We start from the raw sequence: 13,438 nt of genomic DNA, 5'->3' as shown, positions 1-13,438 counted from the left end.
GGACTAAAAGCTGACAAATCCCCTGGACCTGATGGCCTACATCCTTGAGTTCTAAGAGGTGCCTGCAGAGATAGTGGATGCATTGGTTGTGATCTTCCAAAAATGGTCCCAGCAGATTGGAAAGTAGCAAATAGACCTCACTATTCAAGAAAGGAGGGAGAGAGAAAACAGGGAATTACAGGCCAGTTAGCCTGACATCGGTCGTCGGGGGAAATGCTGGAATCCATTATTAAGGAAGTGGTAACAGGGCACTTAGAAAAGCAGAGTCAACATGGTTTTATGAAAGGGAAATCATGTTTAACAAATTTATTAGAGTTTTTTGAGGATGTAATTAGCAGGGTAGATAAAGGGGAACCAGTGGATGTAGTATGTTTGGATTTCCAAAAGGCACTCGATAAGGTGCCACATAAAAGGTTGTTACGCAAAATAAGGGCACATGGGGTTGGGGTTAATGTATTAGCCTGGATAGAGGATTGGTTAACGGACAGAGAATAGGGATAAACATGTCATTTTCAGATTGACAGGCTGTAACTAGTGTTGTGTCGCAACAGTCAGTGCTTGGGCCCCAGCTGTTAACAATCTATATTAATGACTTCGATGAAGGGACTGAGTGCAATGTATCCAAGTTTGCTGACGATACAAAGCTAGGTGGGAAAGTAAGCTGTGAGGAGGACACAAAGAGCCTGCAAAGGGATATAGACAGGTTAAGTGAGTGGGTAATAAGGTGGCAGATGGAGTATAATGTGGGGAAATGTGAGGTTATTCACTTTGGCAGGAAGAATAGAAAAGCAGAATATTTTTTAAATGGTGAGAAACTATTAAATGTTGGTGTTCAGAGAGATTTAGGTGTCCTCATACAGGAAACACAGAGTTAGCAGGCAGGCACAGCAAGCAATTAGGAAGGCAAATGGCAGGTTGGCCTTTATTGTTAGAGGGTGGAGTACAAGAGTAAGGGCCTTGGTGAGACCACACCTGGAGTACTGGGCACAGTTTTGGTCTCCTTATCTAAGGATGGATATACTTGCCTTAGAGGCGGTGCAGCGAAGGTTCACTAGAGTGATTCTTGGGATGAGAGGGTTGTCCTATGAGGTGAGGTTGAGTAGATTGGGCCTATACTCTCGAGTTCAAAAGAATGAGAGGTGATCTCATTGAAATATATAAGATTCTGAGGGGGATTGACAGGATAGATGCTGAGAGGTTGTTTCCCCTGGCTGGAGAGTCTAGAACTAGGGGTCAGAGACTCAGAATAAGGGGTCGGCATTTTAAGACTGAGATGAGGAGAAATTTCTTCACTCAGAGGGTTGTGAATCTTTGGAGTTCTCTACCCCAAAGAGCTGTGGATGCTCAGTTGTTGAGTATATTCAAGGCTGAGATAGATAGATTTTTGGACTCCAGAGAAATCAAGGGATATGGGGATAGGGCAGGAAAGTGGAGTTGAGGTCGCAGATCAGCCATGATCTTATTGAATAGCGGAACAGGCTCGAGGGGCCTTATGGCCTACTCCTGCTTCTAATTCTTATGTTCTTATGTAACCATATGTTAAAACTGAATTATATTTTTGTGTTTGCAAAAATCCTGTTTATTGTTCTCTTTCCTGTGCAGCGAGTATTTACCATCTCAGAGAAAATTGTTGCAGGCAACCTTGTACAGTACCACTGGCAGAAAACACTGGGGAATTATATAGCTATCACTGGGTAAGCCATTTACATTCTACTGCAACCAACCTGCTAGAAGATTAAACTGCTTGTGTCATGGATTGACAGTTAAAGCATTACCATTACAGGTAGACTATCCTTTATCCGAACTTCCAAAAACCGAAAGTTTTTTTGTTCAGCGTAAGTCGTGCGCATGACATGACCAGAGTGGCGCATGACTTACGCTGAGCAGGGCAGAGGGTCACAGAGTTCCCTCCTGGGTAGGAGATTGCAGGCCGAGCCGGGCAGTGTGAAGGAGGTACCGGGAGAGTGAACCCAACAATACAGCGGCCCGTCCGATAGCTGCAGTGGCCCGTCCGATATTCTTTTCTCCCGACCCCGACACCCACCCCCCCCACCCCCCCCCCCCCGACCCGTCCGATATTCTTTTCTCCCCCCCCCCCCCCCCCACCCCCCCCGACCCGTCCGATATTCTTTTCTCCCCCCCCCCCCCCCCCCCCCACCCGACCCCCAACCTGATTTGCGGGCCAGCTTAGTAGGAGTCAGCCGATATCCGGCTTTCCAGAGAAGCAGGAAGGGGAATGAGACACGGAACAGTCGCAAGAGGTAGCCTGAACTTTTACAATTTATATTAAATACAAATTTCCCAGTCTTCTAATAATACCTTCTGAAATCCAAAAACCGAAACTCAGCTGGTCCCAAGGCTTTCAGATAAGGGATAGTGTACCTGTATATATACTTAATGACATTGTTTCAATATTATAATCTAGTGGATTGTCTGTCTCAATTCTGTGCAAAAACTGAAGGGTAGTAATGTTCCAAGGCAATATGATTGGCATTAATGTTCTAGTTTTATTGGTTGGATGTTTAGTACAAATATTACATACAAGATTTACAATGCCTGCAAAGCAACTTTTTAGTACAATGTTAGGTTGCTGTCATGTTTTTGGATTTTAAACCAGATATTCTACTCTGGTTTGGCATAAGTAACCACTCCTGTAGGAAGATCTCGCATCACCTACGATCCAGAGTGTGCCTTCACCTACTATTAACAAGGTAAATAATTGCAAGACCAATGGATCAGAGATCCCTTCCCACTGTACACCGATTATACCCCGTGCCGCCATGTCATTCTCCTCCCTTTGATAGACAGATTGAGACACAGGCTGTACATCAACAGACAATTAATTTAAATAAAGCAAGCAAATTAACAATATGTTGTGCAAAACAGTACATTCCAATAATTATAAACTTTACTGTTCTCTTCAATTCGTATTCAAAACAATAAAAAGCATTCCCCTAAGCTGCATTACAACTGAAAACAGTTGTTCATTTCACTGTTACAGTGGAGTCAGTGACTTGGCACTCTGCTGGCTGCAGGTTGTAGATGGCTTAGCTGTAGACAGACTGACAACTTGATTCAGACAACCTCAAATAAAGTCCCAATCTTGGGAATTCCAGTCCCGGTGCTGTCAATGAAGGACTACCATCACTGACTGACCCTTCTTACAGATCTATTTTGGGATCCTGTGAAATGCTATCAGAATGAAAGTTCTCTAACAAATTAGTATCTTTGATTAATTAAGATTGTGCATCATTCTTTAACAGTGGCATGGGATCTTTGTCTTTCAGTTGATGTAGATCTGATAATTAAAACGAATTGCCTCTTCTAAACAGCCATTATTAAAGATACTATAAAACAGGTAGCACTTAATGCCTCTGCAGTCAATTTGCGTTAATATATTAAACCACTATTTCACGGAAACCACTGTCTAACCACACATTGATTGATCTTCGTCTGCTATTACAGAATGTATATTCTCTGTGCCTTGTAGAAATATTTCACAACCATAATTAGCCCTGTGTGCACTCTTTCTAGCAAAGTATTCAAATCAATAAACTAATATAGATAAAAAATACATTTTATCAGTAGTTCAAGATCTACCTTTATTCTGACTTTGAGAGAGCTTTTTTGTCACGTTAGTCCTATAGTAACTTTAACACAGGTCCTCTCAAGACCGAACAGGCTAGCCAAGTCTCATTCTTCTGTTGAAAAATATAACCTGCACAGTTAAATAGGAAGGAAAGTATAGAGGGAACACTTTTTTGTTCGAAGTACTCTGACTTTTCTTGGAAGTAAATAATAGACTGATTATAAATTATTTTAGTTTTTAAAACCATCAATTTTGTTGCTGCTATGGAGAATCAAAGTAAGGTCTCCCTCCCTGCAAGGCCACGCCCATTGTATCAGTTAAGTGGTGTATCATGAAGTAGTGGGATAGGTGCAACTTCAAACCAGCTGAAGAGCTGCTCTGGAGCCCACACAGCTGTGACATAGGCATCTACATTCCCAGCCTGTAGTGTGTTTTTCTGTAATCAGAAACAACTTGCAGGCTTGTTTGAAGAAGATAGCCTGTCGCTTCCTACTTTTTTTAACCTAAGGAGAGGTACCAAGCAATTGCCAGTCTAGAGAATGCCATCACCACAAGGACTCTTCTCTTGTGCATTTCCCACAACCAGAGAATCTTTTTTTTACAAATTACTTCATAATCAACATTTATTACTTTCATATAGTTGTGTGTTCTTTAACTGAAAATCAAGACCTAAAAGGAAAATACAGTACTCCCCAGATTTTTATGATTATTATTCCCACAATTATTTTGGTTTGATAGTAATAGAAGTGCAGAAGGACCCGACAATTGAAAGCAGTTTGCCAGTAAATGTCCAACCTAGTCATTTGGATTTTGAAGAGTCTGCGTATGTCATTGCTTTAAAACTGACTGGAGACTTGTTGGTTTGTCTCAGGTCTGACCACACAGTGAAGATCTTTGATCGACATGGACATAAAAGGAATGAAGTTAATCTTCCAGGGTATGAAGAAAAACCACATTATTCTAAATGGCTGCTTATAAAGTCGCATAAGGAATGCATAAAGCTAATTAAATTTATTACAATTACTGTACTTTTTAATTTTTACTTCAACTTTGACTACTCAGGGTGGCCTGCATTGTAATCATTCTGAATTTTCTGACAAGATAGTTACTATCCAATTTATGTGTATATTTATCAATAATGTGTACTAGTAAATAAATACAAAATTTTACAAATAGGAAAGTTCAACAAATGACTTCTGAGAAAAAGAGCCAAAAATTCTAAAGCTAAAATTACAAGAGTAAACTTTGATTTAAATTTTTTTTATGGGTCACCTAGAGTTTGTGTCTCTATGGACTGGGATAAAGTTGGAGATGCCTTGGCTGTGATTGCTGACAAATCAAATACCGTCTACCTATGGGATGCAAACACACATAAAACTACGCAGTTGGACAGTGGTATGAGGTGAGCTGACAAATATTGAAGTAAATTTTTATTCTTTCCTTAGCACTTTCAATTTTAATAATGCAGACAGGTAGCTAGTTACATGAATCAGAAAATGTTATTTGTAAGAGTTTTATCCTTTCTGGCTCACCTGGATGATAATTGAAAATATCAAAAATTACTAAAAGTTCCTCTAAATTATATTTATTCCAAGTACATAGTCACGGGCCGACTATGACATTGCCCATGAAATAAATAAAACGTTTAGTTGAATTACTAGCCATTGATGTGTTTTCTTTCCTATTATTAACTAAATAGGACAATAACGCTTATATATAATAACAATCTCTCAAGTGAATATCCCTTTTAAGGATGGTAGACTTCAGCAGTTTTATTACAGTTAATGCAGTTTAATACCCACTTTTCCTGGTATAAATGTAATTAGAATCATAGAAAGTTACAGCACGGAAGGAGGCCATTTCGGCCCATCGTGTCGGCACCGGCCAACAAAGAGCTATCCAGCCTAATCCCACTTCCCAGCTCTTGGTCCGTAGCCCTGCAGGTTACAGCATCCCAAGTGCATATCCAAGCACTTTTAAAATGTGGTTAGGGTTCCTGCCTCTACCACCCTTTCAGGCAGTGAGTTCCAGACCCCCACAACTCTCTGGATGAAGAAATTTCCCCTCAAATCCCCTCTAAACATTCTCCCAATTACTTTAAATCTGTGCCCCCTAGTTTTTGATCCCTCTGCTAAGGGAAATAAGTCCTTTCTATCCACTTTATCTAGGCCCCTCATAATTTTATACACTTCAATAAGGTCTCCCCTCAGCCTCCCCTGTTCCAAGGAAAACAGACCCAGCCTATCCAGTCTTTCCTCATAGCTAAGATTCTCTACTCCCGGCAACATCCTTGTAAATCTCCTCTGTACCCTCTCTAGTGCAAGCACATCTTTCCTGTAATGTGGTGACCAGAACTGCACGCAGTACTCTAGCTGAGGCCTAACTAGTGTTTTAAACAATTGAAGCATAACCCCCCCTGTTCTTGTATGCTATACCACGGCTAATAAAGGCAAGCATTCCGTATGCCCTCTTAACCACCTTATCTACTTGACCTGCTACCTTCAGGGATCTGTGGACATGCACGCCAAGGAGAGAGAGGGAGAGAGACAGACTGTGGAGAGAGAGGGAGAGAGACAGACTGTGGAGACGGCAGGAGAGAGACAGACTGTGGAGACGGCAGGAGAGAGACAGACTGTGGAGACAGCGGGAGAGAGACTGTGGCGACAGAGGGAGAGAGACAGACTGTAGAGACGGTGGGAGAGAGACAGACTGGAGAGAGACAGACTGTGGAGACAGAGGGAGAGAGTCAGACTGGAGACGGGGAGAGAGAGAGGGAGAGAGACGGACTGGGGAGAGAGAGGGAGAGAGACGGACTGTGGAGAGAGAGGGAGAGAGAGACGGACTGTGGAGAGAGAGAGGGAGAGAGACAGACTGGGGAGAGAGAGAGGGAGAGAGACAGACTGGGGAGAGAGAGAGGGAGAGAGACAGACTGGGGAGAGAGAGATGGAGAGAGACAGACTGGGGAGAGAGAGAGGGAGAGAGACAGACTGGGGAGAGAGAGAGGGAGAGAGACAGACTGGGGAGAGAGAGAGGGAGAGAGACAGACTGGGGAGAGAGAGAGGGAGAGAGACAGACTGGGGAGAGAGAGAGGGAGAGAGACAGACTGGGGAGAGAGAGAGGGAGAGAGACAGACTGGGGAGAGAGAGAGGGAGAGAGACAGACTGGGGAGAGAGAGAGGGAGAGAGACAGACTGGGGAGAGAGAGAGGGAGAGAGACAGACTGGGGAGAGAGAGAGGGAGAGAGACAGACTGGGGAGAGAGAGAGGGAGAGAGACAGACTGGGGAGAGAGAGAGGGAGAGAGACAGACTGGGGAGAGAGAGAGGGAGAGAGACAGACTGGGGAGAGAGAGAGGGAGAGAGACAGACTGGGGAGAGAGAGAGGGAGAGAGACAGACTGGGGAGAGAGAGAGGGAGAGAGACAGACTGGGGAGAGAGAGAGGGAGAGAGACAGACTGGGGAGAGAGAGAGGGAGAGAGACAGACTGGGGAGAGAGAGAGGGAGAGAGACAGACTGGGGAGAGAGAGAGGGAGAGAGACAGACTGGGGAGAGAGAGAGGGAGAGAGACAGACTGGGGAGAGAGAGAGGGAGAGAGACAGACTGGGGAGAGAGAGAGGGAGAGAGACAGACTGGGGAGAGAGAGAGGGAGAGAGACAGACTGGGGAGAGAGAGAGGGAGAGAGACAGACTGGGGAGAGAGAGAGGGAGAGAGACAGACTGGGGAGAGAGAGAGGGAGAGAGACAGACTGGGGAGAGAGAGAGGGAGAGAGACAGACTGGGGAGAGAGAGAGGGAGAGAGACAGACTGGGGAGAGAGAGAGGGAGAGAGACAGACTGGGGAGAGAGAGAGGGAGAGAGACAGACTGGAGAGAGAGAGGGAGAGAGACAGACTGGGGAGAGAGAGAGGGAGAGAGACAGACTGGGGAGAGAGAGAGACAGACGGGAGAGAGAGAGACAGACTGGGAGAGAGAGAGACAGACTGGGGAGAGAGAGAGACAGACTGGGGAGAGAGAGAGACAGACTGGGGAGAGAGAGAGAGACAGACTGGGGAGAGAGAGAGACAGACTGGGGAGAGAGAGAGACAGACTGGGGAGAGAGAGAGACAGACTGGGGAGAGAGAGAGACAGACTGGGGAGAGAGAGAGACAGACTGGGGAGAGAGAGAGACAGACTGGGGAGAGAGAGAGACAGACTGGGGAGAGAGAGAGACAGACTGGGGAGAGAGAGAGACAGACTGGGAGGGAGAGGAGACAGACTGGGGAGAGAGAGAGACAGACTGGGGAGAGAGAGAGACAGACTGGGGAGAGAGAGAGACAGACTGGGAGAGAGAGAGACAGACTGGGGAGAGAGAGAGACAGACTGGGGAGAGAGAGAGACAGACTGGGGAGAGAGAGAGACAGACTGGGGAGAGAGAGAGACAGACTGGGGAGAGAGAGAGACAGACTGGGGGAGAGAGACAGAGGGGAGGAGAGAGACAGACTGGGGAGAGAGAGAGGGAGAGAGGGCAGACTGGGGAGGGAGAGAGAGGGAGAGAGACAGACTGGGGAGGGAGAGAGAGAGGGAGAGAGACAGACTGGGGAGGGAGAGAGAGAGGGAGAGAGACAGACTGGGAGGGAGAGAGAGAGGGAGAGAGACAGACTGGGGAGAGACAGACTGGGGAGGGAGAGAGACAGACCCGGGGTGAGAGAGAGAGGGAGAGAGACAGACGCGGGGCGAGGGGGCGAGACAGACGCGGGGAGGGGGGCGAGACAGACGCGGGGAGGGGGCGAGACAGACGCGGGGAGGGGGCGAGACAGACGCGGGGAGGGGGCGAGACAGACGCGGGCAGGGGGCGAGACAGACGCGGGCAGGGGGCGAGACAGACGCGGGGAGGTTGCGAGACAGACGCGGGGAGGGGGGGGGGGAGGGGGGGGGGGGAGGGGGTGAGCGAGACAGACCCGGGGAGTGGGGGGAGGGGGGGAGCGAGACAGACCCGGGGGGGTGGGGGAGGGGGGCAGCGAGACAGAACCGGGGGGGGAGGGGGGGAGCGAGACAGACCCGGGGGGGGGGGGGGAGGGGGGCAGCGAGACAGACGTGGGGGGAGAGGGGGAGCGAGACAGACCCGGGGGGGTGGGGGGGGGGTAGGGGGGAGCGAGACGGACCCGGGGGGAGCGAGACAGACCGGGGAGGGGGGGAGGGGGGGAGCGAGACAGACCCGGAGAGGGGGGGGGGGGGGGAGGGGGGTAGCGAGACAGACCCGGGGTGGGGGGAGGGGGGGAGCGAGACAGACCCGGGGGGAGGGGGGGGAGCGAGACAGACCCGGGGGAGGGGGGAGGGGGGGAGCGAGACAGACCCGGGGGAGGGGGGAGGGCGAGACAGACCCGGGGGCTAGGGGGGGGAGAGCGAGACAGACCCGGGGGAGCGAGACAGACCCGGGGGGGGGTGACGGGGGGAGCGAGACAGACCCCGGGGGGGGAGCGAGACAGACCCGGGGGGGAGCTGAGACAGACCCGGGGGAGCGAGACAGACCCGGGGGGGGGGGAGGGGGGAGCGAGACAGACCCGGGGGGGGGGAGCGAGACAGACCCGGGGGGGGTGAGGGGGGGAGCGAGACAGACCCGGGGGTGGGGGGAGGGGGGAGGGGGGAGCGAGACAGACCCGGGGGAGGGGGGGGCGAGACAGACCCGGGGGCTGGGGGGGGGGGGGAGAGCGAGACAGACCCGGGGGGAGCGAGACAGACCCGGGGGGGGGGGTGAGGGGGGGAGCGAGACAGACCCGGGGGGGGAGGGGGGGGAGCGAGACAGACCCGGGGGGAGCGAGACAGACCCCGGGGGGGGGGATGGGGGAGCGAGACAGACCCGGGGGAGCGAGACAGATCCCGGGGGGGGGGGCGGGGAGGGGGGGGGAGCGAGACCGACCCGGGGGGAGCGAGACAGACCCGGGGGGGGGGGAGGGGGGGAGCGAGACAGACCCGGGGGGGGGGGGGGGAGCGAGACAGACCCGGGGGGGGGGGGGGTGAGGGGGGGAGCGAGACAGACCCGGCGGGGGGAGGGGGGAGCGAGACAGACCGGGGGGGGGGGGAGGGGGGAGTGAGACAGACCCGGGCGGGGGGGAGGGGGGGGAGCGAGACAGACCCGGGGGGAGCGAGACAGACCCCGGGGGGGGGGGAGGGGGGGAGCGAGACAGACCCGGGGGAGCGAGACAGACCCGGGGGGGAAGGGGGGGAGCGAGACAGACCCGGGGGAGGGGGGGGAGCGAGACAGACCCGGGGGAGGGGGTGGGAGCGAGACCAGACCCGGGGGGTGGGGAGGGGGGGAGCGAGACAGACCCGGGGGGTGGGGAGGGGGGGAGCGAGACAGACCCGGGGGGTGGGGAGGGGGGAGCGAGACAGACCCGGCGGGGTGGGGAGGGGGGGAGCGAGACAGACCCGGGGGGTGGGGAGGGGGGGAGCGAGACAGACCCGGGGGGGGAAGGGGGGGGAGCGAGACAGACCCGGGGGAGGGGGGGAGCGAGACAGACCCGGGGGGGGGTGAGGGGGGGGAGCGAGACAGACCCGGGGGGAGGGGGGGGAGCGAGACAGACCCGGGCGATGAAGCGGGGGAGCGAGACAGACCCGGGCGGGGGGGGGGGTAGGGGGGGGAGCGAGACAGACCGCGGGCGGGGGGATGGGGGGAGCGAGACAGACCCGGGGGGGGGGGGGGAGGGGGGGAGCGAGACAGACCCGGGGGGGGAGGGGGGAGCGAGACAGACCCGGGCCGAGGGGAGGGGGGGAGCGAGACAGACCCGGGGGGGGGAGGGGGGGAGCGAGACAGACCCGGGCGAGGGGAGGGGGGGAGCGAGACAGACCCGGGGTGGGGGGGGGCGGAGGGGGGGAGCGAGACAGACCCCGGTGGGGGGGGGGAGCGAGACAGACCCGGGCGGGGGGATGGGGGGAGCGAGACAGACCCGGGCGGGGGGAGGGGGGGAGCGAGACAGACCCGGGCGGGGGGGAGCGAGACAGACCCGGGCGGGGGGGAGGGGGGGAGCGAGACAGACCCGGGCGGGGGGGAGCGAGACAGACCCGGAGGGGGGGAGCGAGAAAGACCCGGGCGGGGGGAGGGGGGGAGCGAGACAGACCCGGGCGGGGGGAGGGGGGAGCGAGACAGACCCGGGCGGGGGGCAGCGAGACAGACCCGGGCGGTGGGGAGGGGGGGGAGCGAGACAGACCCGGGAGGGGGGGAGCGAGACAGACCCGGGAGGGGGGGAGCGAGACAGACCCGGGCGGGGGGAGGGGGGGGAGCGAGACAGACCCGGGCGGGGGGGAGCGAGACAGACCCGGGCGGTGGGGAGGGGGGGAGCGAGACAGACCCGGGCGGGGGGAGGGGGGAGCGAGACAGACCCGGGCGGGGGGCAGCGAGACAGACCCGGGCGGTGGGGAGGGGGGGGAGCGAGACAGACCCGGGAGGGGGGGAGCGAGACAGACCCGGGAGGGGGGGAGCGAGACAGACCCGGGCGGGGGGAGGGGGGGAGCGAGACAGACCCGGGCGGGGGGGAGCGAGACAGACCCGGGCGGTGGGGAGGGGGGGAGCGAGACAGACCCGGGCGGGGGGGAGCGAGACAGACCCGGGAGGGGGGGAGCGAGACAGACCCGGGCGGGGGGAGCGGGGGAGCGAGACAGACCCGGGCGGGGGGATGGGGGGAGCGAGACAGACGGACTGAGATAGAACTAGTTTTTCATCAGCAAAGCCAATGTCAAATTGTATTAATCTTTTAAGAGCTCATATTGCAGAATGTTAGGGTCATTTAATGTAATGGGCTTACTGTATTGGTGCTGACTTTTTGTAATTTTGTCGAAGCTACTCCATGACCCAAAGGAAACTCATTTTCATGTTTCAGAAAATGTTGATGGGCCCAGGGATATACAGTGATTGGTATAATGATAGGTTGAGCTTTAATAATCCTTGTGGCAATGCATTCCATATTACCCATAGAATTACATAGAACGTTCCGCACAGAAACAGGCCATTCGGTCCAACTGATCTGTGCTGGTGTTTATGCTCCAAATGAGCTTCCTCCCACCCTACTTCATCTAACCCCATCAGCATAACCTTCTATTCCTTTCTCCATCATATGCTTATCGAGCTTCCCCTTCTGTGCTATTCGCCTCAGCGACACCATTGGTAGCAAGCTCCACAGTCTAACCACTGTCTGGGTAAAGAAGTTTCTCCTGAATTCTTTATTAGATTTATTAGTGATTATCTTGTATTTATGGCACCTAGTTTTGGTCTCCCCTACAAGTGGAAATATCTTCTCTATGTCTCCCATTTCAAACCCCTTCATAATTTTAAAAAACCTCTATCAGGTCACCCCTCAGCCTTCTCTTTTTTTCTAGAGAAAAGAGTCCCAGACCGTTTAGCCTTTCCTGATAGTTATAACCTCTCAGTTCTGGTATCATCCTTGTAGATCACACACCGAAGGAGGGGGGATATTAAAAGAAGAGTCACCCTACTCTATTAGCTGATACTCAGCAGTGGCACATTAAAGAACTGGAGAGGTGGGGGGGCGGTGGTGGTGAGGGGGACAAGGTTCTATTTTTGTTCCATCAGGGTATAGTGAGTGGCAAAGAACAAACCACCAAATTATAAAAAAAAGTTAGTTAAGTTTAAAATCAATGTAACAATGGCCTCAGCTATATCCACTCCTTACCTCCCCATATGCTGATTACAAATCCGTACTGTACAAGTCATAATCCAGCTTTTAGCCAGTTATGGCATAAACTTTAGATACTAACCACACGGCACAAATTTAGAAAAGGAGCAGCATATCGGGCTGTACAATGGCATATGTTTTGCTTCTGATCATACAGAAACTGAAAAAACACAAGAGCCATACTCTTAGTCTCCCTCCTACTGTGCCTTCTATAGCTGGAAAAGAGGGAATTCCACACCCTGCACTTTAATTGTCTTCCAATGAGACGACATTCAGCCTGCGTGTATGTTTAACTTGGAGTAGCAGTGCTCCAAACTCTATTCCAAGTAAAAGTCTAACAGTCCAGGACATTTGATAAATATAATGAACACCAGAGAGATAACAAGCTTCAGGTTAGTTAGCCAGATTGAGGGCAACTGACAAAGACATCCATACAGCCTTGGGGAAGTCACAGTTTCCATTCCCGGTCTGTGGTGAGTCAGTGGATCTCGGCCAGGATCTCTCTGTTAAACGGGTTACTTTGCCATACGTTGTATAAAGGAAAAGTGCTTGAAAGTAAAACCTCCAATGCACATCTCTACTATAAGGTCATTTTTGTTGCTGGCCACCTGCCAGCACCTGCCCCTGTTGCTGTCCCCGGCCTCGTGCAGCCCCCCCCCCCCCCCCCACGGGGTGCCGGCTGTGCTCTGTGAGCCCGGCACTTCTCTTGAGTGCTGGGCTCTTTTGCTGGCACTTCGATCCCTGGTGGCCCAGCTGGGCCCCGGGTCGCGCTGCGCTAGGCCCCTCCCCTTTAATAAGGGGAGGAAGGCCTGCAGTACCGCAGCGCGACGTGCCACAGCGTGTGGCACTGCTGCACATAACACCGCAAAATTCACTCGCAGCGCCCCAAGAGGGAGGCGAGGCGCTTCCAGTAGCGCCCCGCCTCCCTCTTGGGGGCACTACCAGTGAATTTCGGGTGCGGGGGCACTACCCAATTTTGCCCCCTAAGAGTGGCTATGAAAAAGACAAGAGGATAAAGGAATGAATGAGACTAGAGTGTGATGAACATAGCACTTCTCTTTTTAAAAAAAAAAAAGGAGATAAGCCAGAAATTATAGATCAGTTAGCCTCATGTCAGTAGTGCAGAAATTGCTCTAAACTATAATAGGGGGTGACAATAGTGAATAAATTAGAATGGTAAAGGCTAATCA

The 13,438-nt window shown here is 52.8% G+C and overlaps 1 protein-coding gene across 1 annotated transcript in view; it reads left to right on the top strand.

The window, feature by feature from the left end:
* The first annotated feature begins 1,515 nt into the window (after window positions 1–1,515).
* Window positions 1,516–13,438, top strand: part of LOC147123197 (WD repeat-containing protein 19-like) — a 57,646-nt gene continuing 45,723 nt past the window's right edge. Inside the window, exons 1-4 of the mRNA XM_085968676.1 lie at window positions 1,516–1,694; window positions 2,643–2,711; window positions 4,461–4,526; window positions 4,866–4,991. Of these exons, the coding sequence (XP_085824802.1) occupies window positions 1,519–1,694; window positions 2,643–2,711; window positions 4,461–4,526; window positions 4,866–4,991 (437 nt within the window). The 5' untranslated portion in view covers window positions 1,516–1,518. The remainder of the gene's footprint in view (window positions 1,695–2,642; window positions 2,712–4,460; window positions 4,527–4,865; window positions 4,992–13,438) is intronic.

The sequence above is a fragment of the Somniosus microcephalus genome, chromosome 2 (assembly GCF_052327205.1).
Source record: "Somniosus microcephalus isolate GS21.2 chromosome 2, FLI_Smic_1.0, whole genome shotgun sequence".
In the NCBI taxonomy this organism is placed as follows: domain Eukaryota; kingdom Metazoa; phylum Chordata; class Chondrichthyes; order Squaliformes; family Somniosidae; genus Somniosus; species Somniosus microcephalus.
This window is presented reverse-complemented; position numbering and strand designations above follow the sequence as displayed.